The sequence below is a fragment of the Cataglyphis hispanica genome, chromosome 2 (genome assembly GCF_021464435.1).
Source record: "Cataglyphis hispanica isolate Lineage 1 chromosome 2, ULB_Chis1_1.0, whole genome shotgun sequence".
In the NCBI taxonomy this organism is placed as follows: Eukaryota; Metazoa; Arthropoda; class Insecta; order Hymenoptera; family Formicidae; genus Cataglyphis; species Cataglyphis hispanica.
Window position 1 is genome coordinate 11,682,367 of NC_065955.1, and position 23,359 is coordinate 11,705,725.

Sequence of the window (23,359 nt, forward strand, 5' to 3'; positions counted from 1 at the left end):
AGTTTTAATTTTGCACTGTATAATGCAGTTTTTAAATTTTTCTTAAGATTTAATCGAGATAAAATTTGCCTCCGATATGCGAGCTCACGGGCGCGCTATTTAATTCGCGCGTGTCCGAGAAATCTCTCGTTATCGTTCGATTTTCCGGATATATACAAGTTACAGGGATACCGGCTCGCGTGCTACGAGAGTGAGTGCGACGAGGGAACGACGCGGAGCCGCGGAGGCGGTCGGTCGTTCAGTCGAGCCGCGACCGCCAAGCGGTGTGTACGTTTCGTGTTTCGTATCGTAATCGTGTGCTCCGCGACGGGTCACCCTAGTGTGGGGGAGAGAAAGAGAGAGAGAGAGAGAGAAATTTGTGGACAAATTAACATACACGCGTGAACGTTTCCTCCTCGACGCGAGAAACGAGAGCGCGTTGTGGAAAGAGAGGCGACGGCGCGCACACCAAGCACCGGTCGAGAGCTACAACGTCCACCCGCACGTGTACATGCGGGAATTAAAACAGGTGGGGTGAATCAAGAGCCGTTACGAGTGCGTACGTACTTACTTGGATCACGCAAGGGTAAACATTCCATTCGCCGAATACTCAAAACATTCGCCGCGCGCGAGACGAAGTTTGTTTACAGACCGCAGTGGCGCCGCATTACCTTCTCCCCTCCCTCCTCCCTCCTTCCTCGCCACTCGTGTTTTCTCTAGTCGGGCGGGAACCGGGAAATTCACTTTTGGGACACACACACATACACGGAGACATGATGCGAAGTTGCTCGGCGTCGTTACCGCATTGTTTTATCGATGATGAAAACAATCCCGATTCCCGTATTTAATATTTAGTGATTCGTGAAAGAGAAAGAGAAAGAAAGAGAGAGAGAGAGAGAGAGAAGAGTCGGATCGGTTTTTTCGTCCGAGAGAAGCGCGCGCGTCGCTACTTGTCCCACGAAATTACATGCAGCGCGGGTCGCGTCGTCCCCCCCGGGCCCCATCTAAGTAACAGTACTTCCTCGCGCACGGTGGAATAAGCCTCTTTCCGTGGAACGGGACCCACCGCGCGCTCTCCTCCGCGCGCGTGCGCGCGCGCGCACGAGCACCGCTCTCCTCTCCTCGCTGCGCGGCGAGCAGTGTCTCCGTCTCACTCGCGCTCCAACCGTCCGGGCATTCGCCGTCCCGCGCTATCGCCTCCGAAGTAGTCTGGCCGGTCGGGCACGGGGGAGCGTCGTGAAACCAGTCCTCGCGTACGTACTCGCGTCGGACTCCTCTCTCGGCCGGAGTAGAGGAGGCTTGCGGTCGCCTCTTTACTCAACCAAGCACCTTCTCGTCGCACCTGTGCGATTCCGCGACTTGCGAGGATTTTTGGCGGCCGAACGATCGGTAGAGAGATTTGGATCTGCATCGATCGGATCGACGTCGCGTGACAAAAACAGATGGTGATAGATTTGTGAATGCGCCGGGAGTAAGAGCATCGTATTGAACACAGTTATTTACATCCGCCGCCATATTTGAATTTTTTTTTTCAAAGCACCCGCGGAAATTTTTATAGATCGCAACTGACAGGTGTCAGTTTACAATCAACGCTGACTTCGCGACTTTCGAGGGAGGGATTCTCCCTCAATCTCGTGAACGCGTCGCTCGATTAAACACGAAACTGATAAGATTACGGTAAGGGATAAAAAAATTTCGTTTTCGAAAATTTGCAGCAATCATCGACATTGACAGTGTGTGTGCGCGTGTCCGGACGTCATCGGAATTCGAATTCGAAGAAAGAGGTGCTCGACGATCGTTGAAACGTATCGAAACAGATAGCGGTGCCGTCTCCCGTTTGCGTGTCTCGAACGCGGTGCTCGCGTCGGCGCGCGATTCCCGTATCTCGTCCACTTCCTTCGCCGCGCGCGCAGCGTTCGTACCGAACGAATGCGGCCGCGAATGCGAGTGATGCGCGATTCCGTGCCGGTTCGTAGCGTGCGAGAATCGGAGAAGTCGCTGGTTAATCTGGGCGAAAGACGATCTCAACTCGTCGCGTTTTAAAAAAAAAAAAGATCCTACCCGAGACGGAAGAAAGTGAGGTTAGAGAAGAGTTGAAGACGAAAGCGGGAACGGAGACGTGCGATATTCAAGAGATAAAATTACGTAAGACTGTACTTTAAGAATATGTAAAATTTAGAAAGAGAGCGAGAAAGAGAGAGACAGTACAAATAACGAACGTTCTATAAGCGCCTATTCACGCAACAATTTGCGAAAAAAAAAAAAAAAGATAGATATAGAGCGACGAGAAAGATAAAAAGGTGCAAATATAAACTTTTGCAGATTCAGACGTCGACGAGAATGAGAAAAGGTGGAGAAAGATAGAGGAAGACAGCTTGCGAGGCCTTTCGCCGCTCGCGACCCAAGTTTCTCGGTCGCCCGCGAGTCCCACTGATCTAATTCGCGGCGTTCTTTTGCACCTCGCGATGTCTTGGTAAAGGCGTCGATCATCCGCCAGCTGCCTCACGCATTCCTTTCAACAAGGAAGGAAGGATCTCGGTGAAATATGATACAAGGACATATGATGATACATCGTCAATCTTCGTGAGCATCCAAACAAATCGCCTGATTAAATCTTGTGATTACATTGTGATAGTTGAGGAAAATCTACAAAGCGGGATATCAAAGAGGAACTTAAACTATGTAGTAGATAAAATCTCCCATCGTGAGAAAAATTGACGTGTCGCGAGTGTAATTTTTGGCGTGTAATTTTTAGTGTTTCGCGGCCGATGTGAAATTAATATCGCAATTTTCGCGCGTGATTCAAGTGCGAGAATACCGTGATACGATTTTTTTTACGCGAGTGAAGTAATAACTGTATAACTGCTTCGTTCGGACACATACGTTAGCGATACCGCAGCAAACCTCTTGTTAGTGTTTTGCTTTCGCGGCCGATCATCGGAGCCCGGTACGTTTCAACGGTGCGACGAATCTCCGTGGGATAGCAGCCGAGAGTGGAACGAGAAGGACAGAGAAAGAGAGAGAAAGCGACGAAGAGACAAACGGAGAAGGAAGATCCACCATTCGTAACGAGAGATGAGGAGCTCATCGAAGATGAAGACCACACAACGAGCTTTAAGGTGAGTCTCACCTCTTCCTCTCTACGAAAAGATATTGGAAAATACTGAGAATAAAGGGTTCGAAGAAAGGGCTTTCTTTTATCGCACCGTATGTATTTAGTGATAACAGTACCTACCCTGGCAGCTATGCCTAATGAAGATCCGTTGTTCCGTCATAATTAGTCGCACGTGCCGACGAAAATGTCGAGAGGATTCTTCTACTCGCAATTAAATTTCGCTCTCGCGATTAAACAAGCGCTGATTTTTTATTAAAACGCATTATCTCTTATTTTTTTTCTTTCTTTTTTTTCTTTTTTTTTTCTTAATTTGCAATTCTTAAGTTGCAAAAGACATTCGGAGTCATCCTTCTTCAAGATAAATATATAAATACGGATATAAGTGTGGAATATATATTTATATAAACAAAGAAACTAAAATTATCGTTTAGTTTGATTGAAGAATAGACATTTAAATTTTATACGACGTTTTAAACGGTGAGAGGTACTCTTAGCAATTTTTTGCCCAGTCTATCGAAGAATGACTTTTTTTACATATACATTTTCTCGCTAATTAACAATGTTGAATAATTTATCATGGGATTAGCGACGCCTCTCTCGTGTTATGCTCCGTCAACTTTGGAATTCGCTTTCGATGCTTATCATACACATGACTTGGAGCTTAACTAGGAAAGACGGCACTGATAATTAACAAATTCAAGATGATTTGCAACCAATGTTGCATGCCTGCCAATCTTATAGGCGTGTGATAGGGAATATAATAAGGAATGGCGCTTCAAGAGAGAGCTTCATTTTGATAATTATTTATTTTCGTTAAAAGTAAAGTAGTCACGTCGCAGTAATTGGCCGCCAATCAATGTAATTACGTACTGCTATATAGTTATAGTATAACACTCGTTAACGATTTGCGACGCCTATGTGCATTTACTTTTTGTTACCATATGCAAAACTTCTCTCTCTTTCTCTCTCTCTCTTTCTCTTTTTCTCTGTCTCTCTCTCTCTCTCTCTCTCTCTCTTTCTCTTTTTCTCTTTCTCTCTGCCTCTTTCTTTTTCTCATTGCGCAGTTAATTTAAGTTAAGCATTTAAAACGATCGAAACATCCTTGGCTGCTTTCGATCACTTTTATATTCTGGACGTTTATTTCGTCATATATCTCACTGTCGATCATTTCGCTCATTCCTCTTTATATGACGATGACGTTGAGAGATATAAACGTCGATCGTTTATGAGATAAATATTGGTGGCAATCAAGAATGCAGGCTAATTTCATGCCAACAATAATAATTTTGCATCTTTTGCGAGGAAATCGTGATATATTTGATCGTAACATGGTAAAAAAACAGGTGTGTAATTAAAATAAAAGATTAGAAATTAATGAAGAAAATAATATTACATTTATATTTATGAGTATAGAAATTATAGCTTTCTATTCATAAATATTCACGAAGAAAATTAAAAATTTCTAGAGAATAAATCGAGTATCTTAATAGTTGCATATATTATACATTAATTATATAATATAATATGTTACATAAGAAATTAGATATGTTATATAAAGATTAGACATATTTTACACTAATTATATTAAAAAGGTACTTATTTTTTGATAATGTTTAGACATTGACTTATATATTTGACTGCTATTACCAAATATGAGGTGGAAATATTTAAATTCTTAATGCATGTGAGTTTTAAAAGATCTGACATTTTGCTTTCGGAAAAACTGACACCGTCATTCTGACTGAATCACTTCAAAATTGAATACTTAAGATTTTCACGAAATCAGTATTCCATTTTTACAATTTCGATTTTATTGTTAAAATTTTGATTATTCATAAAAATTGATGATAAATTTGTAATTATTTTATTTTATATTTATTTAATTTTATAATTAAATCTACTATTTTATGATAAAGATAAAATTTTACAAGTACTATTCAAATTAAAAAAAAAATGACAAATTTCGGAAAAAATTTTAATCTATGAAAATTTGAAAAAAAATTCCATGTTAGAATTAAAAATTATCACCAAGATTTTTTCATTGTTGTTTTTTGTTTATTCAAATATTAATTGTCAGAAGCATATCGTGGGATTCTAGAATTCATTAGAAATGAATTAAAACACTGTTAATACCGATATTTAAAAAATAATATACTTTTTTGATACGTGACAAAAGGCTGAAAAAAATGAAATAATATGATTTATAAACAATATTTTTAACGAAAATATAATTACTTTTGTATAAGATAGCCGTTTATTTATAATTTACGGCACTGTTATTAAACGAACAGCTGTTGCAGTCTCAAGACTATTACTGAACGTCGATGAAATTCAAAGCAGATTAAAGGGATGCGAATCTTGTAAGTTTAGATTCCAAACACTAATTGTAAGAGAGAGAATCTCTGTATTAGTCAAAGTGAAAATACAAATAATGTCAAATACCTTTTTTTCCTTTCGATATTGTACATGTGGAAAGCTTAATTCAGCGGTAAGAAAGGGGAAAGAGAATTTTGTTGTACAATATAAAAATGTTAGCATTAATTAACGAGAATCGAACGATAGTGTATGATTTTTAAATATTTATCAAATATGAATCAATACTCTTGTTTAAGAATAATACTATTTTTTTATTATTTAATAAATGGATTTTGTAAAATATTTATTTAAAAAAAAACGAAAGAAAGAACACGCGAATATCAAAAAAATTATAATATCATAAAATTTTTATTTATTTAGTTACACATTTAATCATTATTCAGTTATTTATTTAGTCAAATTCAGTAATAAAATATAATTATGTAATAAATGAAACATAACATAATCTTTTTTTTTATCTTAATTTTTAAAACTATTCTCTCGATATAAACTTCGAAATTTATTGTCGGAATTTGATTCGAACTGTCGACGAGATTCACCAGATATGATTCAGCCGAAAAGTAGCGATCGTGGATTATTGGACCGTGAAGTCTCTCCCAGATATACGATACGACATACGCCGCGCGCGCTGCGGGCCAGGTATACATATATGTATGTAAGTAACATGTATGTATGTAAATGTCACGCTTCTCGCTTCGCTGTCGGCGGCTTTGCATCGAAAATGTCAGGTGGCGGATGACGACTCGACTCCGACTTCGGCTCAGCTCGATTGTTCTCGTTTGACTCACGGCTGCAACACGCGGGACACCTGCACGGCAAATTGAAATGCTAATCTGAAAGACGGTGTATACACGCATGCACGATAGTCGGTCACCCCTATACTTTTCTTCCGTCAAAAAATTCTGTCTATATTTTTGTAAATATCTATTTATACGCGGGACAGAGAGAAAGACAGGGAAAAGGGAGAGAGAGATAAAGAGCGAAAAAAGATTCACCTAAAGAAAAAAAAAAACTCTTACTATGACGATTGTTAATATTGGAAAAGCTGCATGGATTTGTATCAGTTACGGGATCATTGGAAAATTTGTATACGCATCAAATAAATCCGATCATTGTATTGTTTCTTTCATAATGCTTGCATAACGCTACATTTGCTCGCAGCTGATATTTCGAGCAAAGCTTATAAATAGATTGGTTTGTGAATAAAATTCTAATGTCTATATTTTATTAGTTTTATTTTTAATCCTTTTTTTATTTTAGGTTTAGCGTTTTAAAACATAATGCGCATTATGATGTTTGCGGATTTTACGACATAAAATATCAGAAATATTATTTATAGTATTTTTATTATTTGATATATGATACACATATATACATATACATATGTACATATATAGAATATATAACTTTGAAATTTGTAGAAAAAAAAATTACAATATTTTACATTTATTAAAAGCAAAAATTATTATAATCAGATTACATAAGAAATAATTATAATTTTTTAAATCTTTCTTCAAAAATAATTTAATATTTTTTTATATGATATTCAATTTTTATATGAATTTTATATGTCTCTCAAAATAGAGAAAGAAACAGTACAATAATCGGCGGGCAAAACAATCAATGTTTTACTTTGAATTGAAAAACCATATGTTAATGGCTAATACGAAGACAAAATTGACTTCATTACAGTGAAAAATAGAAGGTAAGAAAAATGTTGGATAAGAATGACAAGCGTCACAACGAAAGCAATCAACAAAGCTAAAGACGTCGTTGAAAAAAAATGAAAAATCTTAATTATGCCGCGAAAAAGTTTTCCTGCGGATTTTCACTCGTGCATAATGGAGTATCTTCTGCGGAATACTTTTTCCATTACAATTTTATCATGATTCGATTTTTTTTTTTTGAAGAAAATTAATCAACTTCGGAAAACTCGACATTACTTCCGTGAAGAACATTTGTGAAAAATGTGAGTTTATTTCGAAGTTATTGATTAACGTAGAGAGAATTTATTTTTCATTTGGCTATTTATGATTAACTAATATTAATGTATTGCAACAATTAATCAATTGTCAATTTATTTATTGATATTAATATGACTTTAAACTTATTATGAAAATTATATTAGGTGGTAGGACCAAATAAAATAATATGTTGATCGCGCTAATAAACCAATATTAACTTCGTTGATCACAATTATCGGAAATATAAACAATTGAATTTGAAGTTTGCAATCAGCGATATTCGCATGTATAATATTAATTAAATACATACATACTTTGTAAGATACATATTTATTTAGATAATATATTTTCCAAACAGGCTATAATAACAGGCTTATAAACACGCTATATTAACTTTCTTTTCTTAGAAAAGATACGTGACAATTATTTTATATAATTTGCTTCATATAATTATAGGTTACATAACTTCTCTTTGTACACCTTTATTTTAGAAAGCAATTTTAGTTGAATTTTTAATAAATCTGTATTAAAATTCTTATTATTAATCAAAAAATATAAAATCAAATTAAGTTACTATAATATAAATAATTATTTATTTAAGTATAATTTAAATATATTTAAATATAATTTGAATATAATTTCAATAATTAATAAATATGAAAATGTAAATTAAAATGCTTATCTAATACTTTACAGCTAATTTGAATAAGAACATTAATTTTTAGGATATACTCTTTTTTCGGCTATATAATTTCGTTTTTCGCGCTTCGCATAAGATTAGATAGTTCTCTCTTGTCACGATGCTTTTAACGAAGAGGATACGATAACGTCTATAATATATAATTAAGCGGTTGTCCCTAATTAACGCGGGAATCGGCAGGCTATTGTGGGATCGATTGCGAGATATAGAGAGAACGCGTTGCGCGATAACTTTCTTTTCTCGTTCCATAAAAAAAATAGTCTTCTAGAAGTCGTTATAACAGCAACTTCTTTGCTTCTTTGTCGTTTGCGCTCGCGTGTGCAACCATATAATTAAAACATTTCAATTAAGATCAGTTGGCCATTGTGTTTTCTCAGAAAGATCGAGAAAGATTTTTCGTCGAATCCTGGGATCTGAGAACACACTATATATAATTAATTACAGAAAACTGTAATCATTGTAATCATTGTTGTCGAGATTATACTCGAAAAGCTCGCACTATTCTCTCTTTGTGGTATTTAGTTTTGTGGCTTATCCATTCTTTGTAAAGAGAATGAAATGCTAGTAATGTAACAATTATTTGGGCAGCTGAAATTTTCAATATTAGTATTAGCGATATTTCATTATCTATATGGCTGAATTTAAATTTTGAAAGTATTGAATCTGATTTATATTTTTAAAATATTTATAGTTTTAATATTTCTTTTAAATTAAAATTAAATTAAACTTAAATTAAATTAAAATTAAAATTAAAATTAAAATTTTCAATTAAGAGAATGAAAAAAAAGTTGGGACAAAGCATTTATTGCTTATCTATTATTTTTAATAAAATTTTATTATTAATAATTACTTTGAAGCTCTGTGATTATTATCGAGGGAATTATATCCGTGGATATAATGGCAATAATATCATTTCAGATATCTCCTCGGATTAAGTAAATTAGTAGTAATGTACAATGCAGAAATCCCCGCATTGAGCAAAACTTTATTAATTTAATAAACGATGAGCATAAATTGTAGGTATCTCTTTGAGTTCTATAAATAATTACAGATGTGACTCTCAGATTAATGATAAATTCAAAACTATAACGAACAGAACTAAAATCGAACAATGTTGCATAAACAAAGTTAATTTAACGAATATATAATAAATATAATATCATACACAATACATTCTGTTTTTAATTTTTGATAAATTTTTAATATTGAATTTAGGAACTAATTTTTTCTTAATAATATCGTCCTTTGTTGCAAATTTCTAACATTTAATATTTTGATAATTAAAAAAGTAATGTTTTTGTAATTGAATTTAATTAAATTATAAAATGTTGTTACTTTATTGCATTCACGTAAAACTTTTTATTTTTAATTATTCACAATTTGAATTTACAATAAGAAAAATTGAAGTGTAAATTAATAAAACGATTTGTTATTACAAAAAAGGAATAGAAATTTTTAGAAAATTTTTGTACTGTGTGTTTCTACATGAACACAATAAATAATAATGATCGAAAGCGAATGACGGTATGCTAAATTTTTTTTAATTATTACGAAATTGCTGCGGCAACTTACTACATCATGACGATTACGTTATCAGAATTAAAAAATGTAACAAACAATTGATTGAAGCGACTTTATCTTGCTTGGACATATTGGCTCGTTTTTATTACCTGCGCAAAGAAACATTATCTCACACAAATGACAAATGTATTGATCGTACATATTAAGTTCAAATAAAAGAAGAAATGCCATTGTTTATCGAGCCAGACTTCGAACTCGGCAATATCAGCAGGATGTAGGGTAGAAAACACGCGCGCTCGTGCGATAACATTGTTTTCACACATCGCATTTAAAGTCGCATGCAGTCTTAACGTTTGTCCATGGACGAATTAGTACCTGACTCACGGATGACTCATGTACTTTTCGATGGAATACCTGTTGGCAAAAAACTCACGTACGAGTTCCGTGTTCGCACGAAATCTTTCGACGTTATCGCGGAACGTTTAAACACGATTGTATTGCCAAATGACAAGCTTCTTTATCCGTTTATCTTTCTCGCGCACGTCTCGTACAAGGGTGACGCGAGCTTCATTGCTACACGAAAATGTTTGTCTATATATATAAAGGCCGGACTGAAAGGAGCAAAAAAATAACTTGACGTTTGAATTTTAAATGCTGCTGCTATTCTTTTTTTTTTTCTTCGCGCGCAGAAACTCTTTCTCGATTGATGACACAAATGAGTTACAAAAGAGTGAGAACGCTTTTTCAAATTTAAAAACTAAATTCAAGAAGTAAATTTGAATTTAAAAGACTAAAGAGATTAATAATTTTTAGTTGATAATTTTACGTCGTTTTGCTCGTGTAAATCTTTAAATATGAAAATTATATTTAAATTTAAAATTAAAATGTAAATGTAAAATATTATTTCTGCGTACATAAAAAAGTGAATTATAAAAATTTGTTTTATAATTATTATATGCATAACATTTGTTTTTTTTTTTTTAGCATATACTGACAAAGCTATGTAATTTAATATTGAACGAATTTTAGATCTATTAAAATCTCATTTCTCGAAAATTTATCTTGGACCTGGACATGGAACGATATTTCTTTATTTTTCCCCAAGGGCACTGATGAATAATGAACAGTACGACGAGATTCGGTGCTTCGTCGAGTAGAAAATGCGGGAGAGATGGTCGCGCGCAGACAAAATAGAAGTGAAAAATTGAGTGCGGCTTTGAAGAATTTAAAGAGAGAAGCTAATTCACATGAACTATTTTCGACTCATGTTATTCCGAGTAAGGACGAAAATTTTGGAGAAACAAACATAAACATATACAGCTATATAATATATTATTAATTGAAATATTTATTCATTTTCCTTTAAAACCTAGTTTTTGCTCAATTTTACATCAAACTTAAATTTTTTATTAAGTAATATTATAATTAATATTAAAATTTGTTGTTTCTCTTGATATAGTCTTATGAATTGGATGCATTTTATATCTAGATTTTTTTTCCCCCAAGAATAAAACATTATCGATTTAATTGTCGATGTTTAATTAAATATAATGTGTGCACACAGAGTATTTTCCTGGAGAGCGAACTTGTGCGTTATGATACATCCGGGTATGCATACTCGATCTTGTCGGTCGTTCTATGCCACAATGCCGTAAAACAATCGATCGTTCGATAGTTCCGGCTCGCCTTGTACGCTTCATAACTCTGTGCATGCAACGATGCGTATATACCAATGCTGATACATTTCGACTCGTATTTCGGAATAAAACAATGCAGAAAGCAGCGGCGTAATTATATGTTTGAAATACAGAACATATGATATAATTCAATTTTTAGTATTAAAGATATTTGTAGTAGATGAAGCTATAATCATTTTAAAGTTATCTGATGCAAATAAATATATGCAAGTAAAAAGATCATGTAAGATTATTTCGGAAGAAATATATATATTCTGGAGAGTTTTGCAATTTTTTTTCAAAATAACTCGTTAAAATAAAAAAAAATAAATAAATAAAAAAATGATCAAATTGATCCACTCTTGTAGTTGAAGCCTAAGAAGAGTATGCGATTTTTACGATATGTCTTGTTTACATTGCATCCCTGAATGGGACGCGACCTGAGTGAGTTGCAATGACGCAAGCAGGCGGATTTTGTTAAGGGAGACTTTATACATATGCGTGACGATATGGCGATATGCTTGTATGGGTCTATTGGTGATTCGATTGCCAGATCAGCCTTGACATACTCGTTGAACTGCATAACAACAAAACGTTATGTGGTGTCGCGATCGTTGCGACGATTTAACGCTCTTTCGAATCCGGGGATATCAATTTTATCTTTGACGAGCGCATCTCTCTGACAAAATTCGAAAAATTTAAGATTATCTTATAAACAATTTTGCCAAGGTATTTTAAAAATTGAGAAAATTTTTTAGATTATGAAATAAAGACATTTATCTTCCCCAAAAGATAATATATTATTATGTATAGTGTGTGTGTATGTAATGTGTATTTGTAATTACTGCCAAAATATCATATAAATATTTCTTAAATTAATGTTTTAATATTATAGAAGAGCTTCGAGAAAAATCGTTATTTTACAACAATTTATTATACCGCGTATATAAAAATTAAATTTTATATATTTTTTTAAATATATTTTCCAGATTTCTTTGATTAAATTCAAAATAATAAAAATTTTTATTTTTGTCCACCCTTGATTATATGTACAAAGCATTGAAGTATCGCATTATATATTTAGAAAATATGAAAAAAATATGAAGGCTACAAACTTTATTCGATGCAGTCAACGACATTGATGAGTGTATAATTTATCGCCACTCTCATCACATATACGTTGCAATGGAATTAAAACCCGTGACGGTGCCATTTGCGATCGATAATTACTTTACGTGACAAATTATTTTTTGAATAATTTAAATCTCATCATTATTGCGATTTACATTCGTGATTATTTGATTTATATTGCGGTATTTTGAAGCAACAATGACTACAATATAGTATCACGAAACGACTGATTTAAAAAAAATTAAACATTTTTTAATTATATCACTTTTAAATTATAACATACGTATGTGTATACGTATATCCGACAACTACTCTAATCGAAACTCTTAGTTACATCTTTTATTTGCCATTTCTATCACAGAGTGTAGAGTTTAAAAATTCAATCAGATAAATCCTTGGAGAAGGAACTCGAACTCTTTTCTTCTTCTTGCAGGAAAAAAATTTAAAAATAATATTTATACACTTCCATTAGCTAATACTCCTGTCACTCGGAATACAACTCAGCGAACCATAACGATGTACCTGACTTTGATCGTTCAAATACATGACGTTGCGATCCGCGCAACTTTATATCGCGCTACATTATCGCTTCGGACTTGCATAAAAGCGATATACGCATACGATGTATGCGAAATAATTCTACGCCGAATTGCTAAGCGGAAGAAGAAAGGAGCCATTCTCAAGTGAATAGAATACTCGAAACTTACAACAGCACGATCTAAAAAATAAATATAAAAGAATAATTAAGTTTTTAAATTAGATTTCATAATCCACAAGGATGAGTATCGAATGTCATAATATACTCATTGTATTTCTAATTTTTGATAAAAGTTTGATATATATAACTTTTTTTTTGTATACGTATTTATTATTGTGTATATTTATTAAGATTGATCATTGGATTGAATATGGGAAAAATTGTTCAAATTTTTACGTAACAAAAAACATGATATAAAAAGATAAAGATCTGTTAATTGAAAATATTAAAAATTTATTAATATATTTATAATTAATAATACAAAGAAGAACATATTTTGAAATTAATTAAATTTACTCTTAAATATTATGGCTACATTGCAGTTATTCGTCTATTGCGGTTTAAAAATTAAAAATTATTATTTAAATTAAGAATATTTCATTTTTTTTCTCGTTTTTTTATTACAATATTTTTTTGTGATTTTAAATAATAAAAATTAACACGTATACATTAAAATAATTAAACTTAAGATTTAATTAAAGTGACATGATTTTGCTATATTTACTAGGTAAAAATCTTTTGTATAAACAATATATATGATTGATTTTTATACTCAAAGAATATAATAAATTTAGTAGCATTTAATCGTATATAAAAGTTCATTCGTGTTCGTAAATTACAATAATATTTCTCGACATTTTTTTCTTTCCGTTGATAAAAATGCATCTTACAAATATCTTAAAAACTCGTTATTTATAAGAGAATAGGAGCTATTTCTTTTTTAAAATCTTATTTCTTATTCATATCTGTTCATTAAATCGTAATTCTAAATCTTAAAATAAAAAAATAAATGTACGTTTGTTATGCTATCACAATGCAGTATCGAAATAAATTAAAATTTGTTAGCTATAGAATGTTTTAGAACCATTTGATAATCCGACAATAATTTTTCCATCAAACATCGACAATAGTTGTTTATTATTCAACTACATTCATACTACAGCTATTTTGACATAGTTTACTGCAGAAGCTAGAAATTTCGTTGCGGTGTCTCATTTCGAACCTTCGTACCCATCTCATTGGTGCCCTTCCATGTAAATCCCAATCTTCATGCAATTTTACCTCCCATTCTTTGGCACGTATGTAAGCATATTTTGACGCCTCTAACAAAATGCAAGTTCTGCAAGGGCAAGATAAATTTATATCTATCACCGATTTTAAATGTTGCCATATTAATTCTTCCTGTGCATATGTAAAGCCTTCTCTTCGTATAACCCTAGTGTATACATAAGGCTCTCCAGATGTATGATATTTATATCTTTCGTGGTTGAAAACATCACGCTCAAGTCCGTAGTTTCTTATAAGATCATCTACCTTTGTCGAATTAAAGTTTTTATTATACTCCCTCATTGCTCGCTCGTATAATTGTTTGTTTCTCGTATATTCCTCTTTTTCTCGTACAACGTCTACTGTCCATTCTATCATATCATTTTTTGCACTTTTGTCATTTTTTATGATATCTATAGGTATAATATTATTTAAAATTCCATTTACTGTTATTTCGATATTATCCCTTTTATGTAGATAGTCTAGAATTTCTTTCCTAGTAGCCATTAAAATAACCTACGAAAAAAATTAATATAGAAACACATACGGGATGTTGCATAATTAAATGATTGCAATATTATAAAATGAAGATTATATGACCGAGATTTTTGCCTTACATTAGTCAAATCTATTGATATATATGATTGTATTTATAAAAACTAGATAGAACATGTTTTCTTTTTTCAAATTATGTACAAAATACATAAAACACAAAAATTTCAAAATGTTTGTATTATATTGTACATTTTTGACATAACTCTTTAAAAGATTAGAAAGAGTATACAGTAGAACGATAAAATACTTACAGAGTAAATCAAACAATAAATGAATCTAGATAAACTCCTTTTTCTAATCAAGATATATCCGTTGCAGAAGTCCGTGCCGAGCGTGTACTTTGTCTGATTATTTAGAAATAACGTTGAAGCAATATCACAAAGTTTGAAACACCTGACACCGACTGCGGCAGTATAATGTTACAAAAATAAATAGAATATTAATTCAAGGTCCTTTAATAGTACATATATCTCTTGTACACTCTCAGAAGATGTGTTTGAAAATTGTTTTGATTTTTAACCTCTGACACATTTGATTCGTGTCAGTTATACGTATACGTTATTTTACACGGAAAGCAGGATACAGATTCATATCAAAATCGCAATGCATTATGTTTGCCATGATTTGCGCTGTGTTTATTTGTATCATATCGAGTGTATTTTTAATTGTTACGAGTCAGCGAGCATGAGCTTTTTTATAAGATGTTTTTCGCGTATCGAATATGTATTTCTGTGAGAAAATTTTGAGATTTGTAATTTTTTTAGCTTTTGCATGTTTTTATTATTGCCAGCATTTATTAATATTGATTAATAGATTGAATATAGGAAAAATAGTTCAAATTTTAATAAAAAAACAAAAAAACATAGTAAAAAAAAGATCTGTTAATCGAAAATATTAAAAATTTATTAATATCTATAATTATGTACAATTAATAATACACAAAGATAAATATATTTTGAAATTTATTAATTAATTAAATTACTCTGAAATATTCTGATTATATTACAGTCATTCGCGTCTATTGCAGTTTAAAAACTAAAAATTACCAAATTAAGTTTAAATTAAGAATATTTTATTTTTTTATTTGTTTTTTCTTACGATTACAATATTTCGATGCGATTTTAAATAATAAAAATTAACATGTATACATTAAAATAATTAAACTTAAGATTTAATTAAACTGATATGATAATTTTATTTATTAGATAAAATTCTTTTGTATAAACAATATGTATATTATTGACTTTTATATTCAAAGAATATAATTAATTTAGTAGCAATATGGATATATAGATTATATAAAAAGACAAAAACTCATTTCTGAATATGTAAACATGTTAATCAATATTATTTTTTCTTAACATCATTAAAAATAATTGTTAATTTCTTAATTTGAACAGGCTTTTTTAAATGTCTCGAAAATTGTAGCTACTAAATTGTTATTTCTTAGATTTATTTGGGCAAATATAAACAATTCATTACGTTTATTGCGCAATGTGAACAACGGTAAATAAAAAGTACACTGGTTAATAAAATATTACAAAGATGAAATGAAACAAAGAGAAATAAATTTAGAATAATTTGAATTATTGATATATAATACATATAACATATATAGAAAAAGTTCATATATTCAAGAATTCATTTACTAATTGTAACTTTTTTTTTCTATCCTTTTCTTTCTCTTTTTCTATATTTTTCTCTCTTTTTCTATATTTGCCTTATATACTTTTCTTGTAATATTTAAAGATCTATTTAAAAACTTGTTTAAGCACATTAAAACGTAATAAAGTACATAGAGATATTTTCAACAATAATTAATGTTCAAAAATAATAAGGATATTGTAGCCTAGTCATAGCATATAAAAGCTTGTTCATGTTCATAAATTACAACAATGTTTCTCGATATTTTTTTCTTTCTGTTAATAAAAAAGCATCTTACAAATATTTTAAAAACTCGCCATTTATAAGAAAAATAGGAGTTGTTTTTTCTTTAAAATCTTATTCAAAATTGTTCATTAAACCGTAAATCTAAATCTTAAAAAATAAATGTTGCCGTTTGTGTTAATATATCATCACAATATAACATTGAAATAGATAAAAATTTGTTGGCTATAGAATGTTTTAGAACCATTTGATAATTCGAAAATAATTTTTCCATCGAACATCGACAACAATTGTTTATCATTCCTGCTATACTCTAGCTCTTCTTACACAGCTTACTGCATAAGTTAGAAATTTCGTCACGGTGTCTCATTTCGAACCTTCGTACCCATCTCATTGGTGCCCTTTTATATAAATCCCAATCTTTATGCAATTTTATCTCCCATTCTTTGGCACGTATGTAAGCATATTTTGACGCTTCTAACAAAATGCAAGTTCTGCAAGGGCAAGATAAATTTATATCTATCACCGATTTTAAATGTTGCCATATTAATTCTTCCTGTACATATGTAAAGCCTTCTTTTCGTATCATCCTATTGTATACATAAGGCTCTCTAGGTGTATAATATCTATATCTTTCGTGGTTGAAAATATCACGATCAAGTCCGTAGTTTCTTATAAGATCATCTACCATTGTCGAATTATAGTTTACATTATACTCCCTCATTGCTTGCTCGTATAATTGTTTGTTTCTCATATATTCCTCTTTTTCTCGTACAACGTCTACGGTCGATTTTATCATATTACTTTCTGCATTTTTGTCATTTTTTATGATATCTATAGGTATAATATTATTTAAAATTCCATTTACTGTTCTTTCGATATTATCCCTTTTATGTAGATAGTCTAGAATGTCTTTCCTAGTAGCCATTAAAATAACCTACGAAAAAAATTAATATAGAAACATATACAGGATGTTGCATAATTAAATGATTGCAATATTATAAAATGAAGATTATATGAGCGAGATTTTTGCCTCACATTGTTCCAATCTATTGACTACGATTGTATTTATAAAAACTAGTATAGTACATGTTTTCTTTTTTTTAAATTATGTTTAGAATACATAAAACACAAAAACGTCAAAATGCATATAATTTTGACATAACTTTTTATAAGGTTAAGAATATAGAGTAAAGAATATAGAATAGAACGATAAAATACTTACAGAATAAATCAAACAGCAAATATATTCAGACAAATTTCTTTTCATTTAGATATACAATCGGTTGCAGAAATCCGTGCGAAGTGTATATTTTATCTGATTGTATAGAAAAAATATTGAAGCAATATCACAAAATTTGAAACTGATACTGACTCTGGCAGAATAATGTTATAAAAATAAATAGAATATTAATTCAAGGTTCTTTAAGTGTACATATATTTCTTTCATGTTTTAGAAGAGGTGTTTTAAAATTGTTTTGATTTTTAACCTCTACCACATTTTATTTGTATAAGTTACATAAAGAGTTACTTGTTTGAATTTTTATCGTTAATCTCCTATTTATTTATTTAGTTGGTCCAAAACATTTTTTCCTTAATATTTATCATTGGATTAAATATTGGAAAAATTGTTCAAATTTTTATGCAACAAAAAAACATGTAAAAGAATAAAGATCTGTTATTCGAAAATGTTAAAAATTTATTAATATTTATAATTATGTGTAATTAATAATACAAAAATGTATAATACAAGAATATATTTTGAAATTTATCAATTAATTAAATTATTTTTAAATATTCTATATTTTTAAATATTTTGGTTACATTACATTAGTCATTTGTCTATTGCGGTTTAAAAATTAAAAATTATTATTTAAATTAAGAATATTTCATTTTTTTTCTCGTTTTTTTTATTACAATATTTTTTTGTGATTTTAAATAATAAAAATTAACACGTATACATTAAAATAATTAAACTTAAGATTTCATTAAAGTGACATGATTTTGCTATATTTATTAGGTAAAAATCTTTTGTATAAACAATATATATGATTGATTTTTATACTCAAAGAATATAATAAATTTAGTAGCATTTAATCGTATATAAAAGTTCACTCGTGTTCGTAAATTACAATAATATTTCTCGACATTTTTTTCTTTCCGTTGATAAAAATGCATCTTACAAATATCTTAAAAACTTGTTATTTATAAGACTAGGAGTTATTTCTTTTTTAAAATCTTATTTCTTATTCATATCTGTCCATTAAATCTTAATTCTAAATCTTAAAATAAAAAAATAAATGTACGTTTGTTATGCTATCACAATGCAGTATCGAAATAAATTAAAATTTGTTAGCTATAGAATGTTTTAGAACCATTTGATGATCCGACAATAATTTTTCCATCAAACATCGACAATAGTTGTTTATTATTCAACTACATTCATACTACAGCTATTCTGACATAGTTTACTGCAGAAGCTAGAAATTTCGTTGCGGTGTCTCATTTCGAACTTTCGTATCCATTTTATTGGTGCCCTTTCATGTAAATCCCAATCTTTATGCAATTTTATCTTCCATCCTCTGGCACGTATGTAAGCATATTTTGACGCTTCTAACAAAATGCAAGTTCTGCAAGGGCAAGATAAATTTATATCTATCACCGATTTTAAATGTTCCCATATTAATTCGTCCTGTGCAAATGTAAAGTATTCTCCTCGTATAGCCCTAGTGAATACATAAGGCTCTCCAGGTGTATAATGTTTATATCTTTCGTGGTGGAAAACATTACGATCAAGTCCGTATTTTCTTACAAGATCCTCTACCATTGTCGAATCATAGCTTTCATTATACTCCCTCATTGCTTGCTCGTATAATTGTTTGTGTTTCATATATTGCCCTTTTTCTTGTACAGCGTCTACTGTCCATTTTATCATATCATTTTCTGCACTTTTGAGATCTTTGAATATGATATCTATAGGTATAATTTTATTTAAAATTCCATTTACTGTTATTTCGATATTATCCCTTTTATGTAGATAGTCTAGAATTTCTTTCCTAGTAGCCATTAAAATAACCTACGAAAAAAATTAATATAGAAACATATACAGGATGTTGCATAATTAAATGATTGCAATATTATAAAATGAAGATTATATGACCGAGATTTTTGCCTTACATTAGTCAAATCTATTGATATATATGATTGTATTTATAAAAACTAGATAGAACATGTTTTCTTTTTTCAAATTATGTACAAAATACATAAAACACAAAAATTTCAAAATGTTTGTATTATATTGTACATTTTTGACATAACTCTTTAAAAGATTAGAAAGAGTATACAGTAGGACGATAAAATATTTACAGAGTAAATCAAACAATAAATGAATCTAGATAAACTCCTTTTTCTAATCAAGATATATCCGTTGCAGAAGTCCGTGCCGAGCGTGTACTTTGTCTGATTATTTAGAAATAACGTTGAAGCAATATCACAAAGTTTGAAACACTGACACCGACTGCGGCAGTATAATGTTACAAAAATAAATAGAATATTAATTCAAGGTCCTTTAATAGTACATATATCTCTTGTACACTCTCAGAAGATGTGTTTGAAAATTGTTTTGATTTTTAACCTCTGACACATTTGATTCGTCTCAGTTATACGTATACGTTATTTTACACGGAAAGCAGGATACAGATGCATAGAAAATCGCAATGCATTATGTTTGCCATGATTTGCGCTGTGTTTATTTGTATCATATCGAGTGTATTTTTAATTGTTACGAGTCAGCGAGCATGAGCTTTTTTATAAGATGTTTTTCGCGTATCGAATATGTATTTCTGTGAGAAAATTTTGAGATTTGTAATTTTTTTTAGCTTTTTGCATGTTTTTATTATTGCCAGCATTTATTAATATTGATTAATAGATTGAATATAGGAAAAATAGTTCAAATTTTAATAAAAAAACAAAAAAACATAGTAAAAAAAAGATCTGTTAATCGAAAATATTAAAATTTATTAATATCTATAATTATGTACAATTAATAATACACAAAGATAAATATATTTTGAAATTTATTAATTAATTAAATTACTCTGAAATATTCTGATTATATTACAGTCATTCGCGTCTATTGCAGTTTAAAAACTAAAAATTACCAAATTAAGTTTAAATTAAGAATATTTTATTTTTTTATTTGTTTTTGTTACGATTACAATATTTTGATGCGATTTTAAATAATAAAATTAACATGTATATATTAAAATAATTAAACTTAAGATTTAATTAAACTGATATGATAATTTTATTTATTAGATAAAATTCTTTTGTATAAACAATATGTATATTATTGACTTTTATATTCAAAGAATATAATTAATTTAGTAGCAATATGGATATATAGATTATATAAAAAAGACAAAAACTCATTTCTGAATATGTAAACATGTTAATCAATATTATTTTTTCTTAACATCATTAAAAATAATTGTTAATTTCTTAATTTGAACAGGCTTTTTTAAATGTCTCGAAAATTGTAGCTACTAAATTGTTATTTCTTAGATTTATTTGGGCAAATATAAACAATTCATTACGTTTATTGCGCAATGTGAACAACGGTAAATAAAAAGTACACTGGTTAATAAAATATTACAAAGATGAAATGAAACAAAGAGAAATAAATTTAGAATAATTTGAATTATTGATATATAATACATATAACACATATAGAAAAAGTTCATATATTCAAGAATTCATTTACTAATTGTAACTTTTTTTTTCTATCCTTTTCTTTCTCTTTTTCTATATTTTTCTCTCTTTTTCTATATTTGCCTTATATACTTTTCTTGTAATATTTAAAGATCTATTTAAAAACTTGTTTAAGCACATTAAAACGTAATAAAGTACATAGAGATATTTTCAACAATAATTAATGTTCAAAAATAATAAGGATATTGTAGCCTAGTCATAGCATATAAAAGCTTGTTCATGTTCATAAATTACAACAATGTTTCTCGATATTTTTTCTTTCTGTTAATAAAAAAGCATCTTACAAATATTTTAAAAACTCGCCATTTATAAGAAAAATAGGAGTTGTTTTTCTTTAAAATCTTATTCAAAATTGTTCATTAAACCGTAAATCTAAATCTTAAAAATAAATGTTGCCGTTTGTGTTAATATATCATCACAATGTAACATTGAAATAGATAAAAATTTGTTGGCTATAGAATGTTTTAGAATCATTTGATAATTCGAAAATAATTTTGTCCATCAAACATCGACAACAATTGTTTATCATTCCTGCTATAATCTAGCTCTTCTTACACAGCTTACTGCATAAGCTAGAAATTTCGTCACGGTGCCTCATCTCGAACATTTGTATCCATTCTATTGTTGCCGCTTTACATGAATTCCAATACTTATAATGTGTTATTTTGCATTGTTCGGCATATTCGTAAGCATGTATCGACGCTTCTAATAAAAGCAAATTCTGCAATTGCAAGGTATAAAATCTACATTAACCAACCATTTTAACAATTGCCATAATGATTCTTCCTGTGCATATGTAAAACCTTCTCTTGCTATAATTCTAGTATATACATAATTGTTTGTAGAACGTTCGAGTACTTCACGTTGAAATATTTCGCCGATAAAAGTCTCATGACTAAGTTCGTACTTTTCTACAATATTTTTACAATAGCCATTGTTGTCATGCCACAGTTTTTCACGTCCGTGGCTGTTTTCACATAATCATTCATTGCTGCCTCGTACGATAGTTTAATTTTCAAATGTTCTTTTTTTCTTGTACAATCTTTAATGTTAATTCTACCATATCTTTTTCTGTCATATCTGTGATTATGATATTTGTATGTGTATAATTTAAAATTGCATTTACTGTTTCATTGATATTATCCCTTATACGAAGATATTCTTTAATTTGTTCCTTAGTGGCCATTAAAAAATCTATGAAAACAGCTAATATAGAAATACTTCAAAGCATATTGTATAATTATAGACAAATTGATTGCAATATTATAAAATGAAGATTATATGAGCGAGATTTTTGCCTCACATTGTTCCAATCTATTGACTACGATTGTATTTATAAAAACTAGTATAGTACATGTTTTCTTTTGTCAAATTATGTACAAAATACATAAAACACAAAAATGTCAAAATGCATATAATTTTGACATAACTTTTTATAAGGTTAAGAATATAGAATAGAACGATAAAATACTTACAGAATAAATCAAACAGCAAATATATTCAGACAAATTTCTTTTCATTTAGATATACAATCGGTTGCAGAAATCCGTGCGAAGTGTATATTTTATCTGATTGTATAGAAAAAATATTGAAGCAATATCACAAAATTTGAAACTGATACTGACTCTGGCAGAATAATGTTATAAAAATAAATAGAATATTAATTCAAGGTTCTTTAAGTGTACATATATTTCTTTCATGTTTTAGAAGAGGTGTTTTAAAATTGTTTTGATTTTTAACCTCTACCACATTTTATTTGTATAAGTTACATAAAGAGTTACTTGTTTGAATTTTTATCGTTAATCTCCTATTTATTTATTTAGTTGGTCCAAAACATTTTTTCCTTAATATTTATCATTGGATTAAATATTGGAAAAATTG

At 30.0% G+C, this 23,359-nt stretch overlaps 2 protein-coding genes across 12 annotated transcripts in view; one reads left to right on the forward strand and one right to left on the reverse strand.

The window, feature by feature from the left end:
• The first annotated feature begins 246 nt into the window (after positions 1-246).
• Positions 247-23,359, forward strand: part of LOC126855414 (uncharacterized) — a 143,397-nt gene continuing 120,284 nt past the window's right edge. Inside the window, exons 1-2 of one of the 4 annotated variants that reach the window (XM_050603042.1) lie at positions 247-2,124; positions 2,302-3,098. In XM_050603042.1, coding sequence (XP_050458999.1) covers positions 3,055-3,098 — 44 coding nt within the window. In that variant the 5' untranslated portion in view covers positions 247-2,124; positions 2,302-3,054. Of the gene's footprint in view, positions 3,099-23,359 lie in introns of all 4 variants that reach the window. The other 3 variants (XM_050603058.1, XM_050603051.1, XM_050603067.1) reach the window with 3 other exon arrangements.
• On the reverse strand, positions 16,206-23,143 carry LOC126855506 (uncharacterized). 8 transcript variants are annotated; one of them, XR_007688251.1, is made up of 3 exons: positions 22,954-23,143; positions 17,577-17,645; positions 16,206-17,488 (listed from the first exon to the last, which is right to left on the reverse strand). XR_007688251.1 is itself a non-coding variant. In XM_050603245.1 (2 exons), exons 1-2 carry the CDS (start codon positions 22,996-22,998, stop codon positions 17,022-17,024), a joined length of 669 nt encoding a protein of 222 aa, XP_050459202.1. In that variant the 5' UTR covers positions 22,999-23,143; the 3' UTR covers positions 16,206-17,021. The 8 variants fall into 8 exon arrangements, 3 of the variants coding, with proteins under 3 accessions (XP_050459202.1, XP_050459193.1, XP_050459183.1); XR_007688250.1 differs by lacking the exon at positions 22,954-23,143 and adding an exon at positions 17,934-18,077; XR_007688249.1 differs by lacking the exon at positions 22,954-23,143 and adding an exon at positions 20,075-20,220 and having other exon boundaries at positions 16,206-17,645.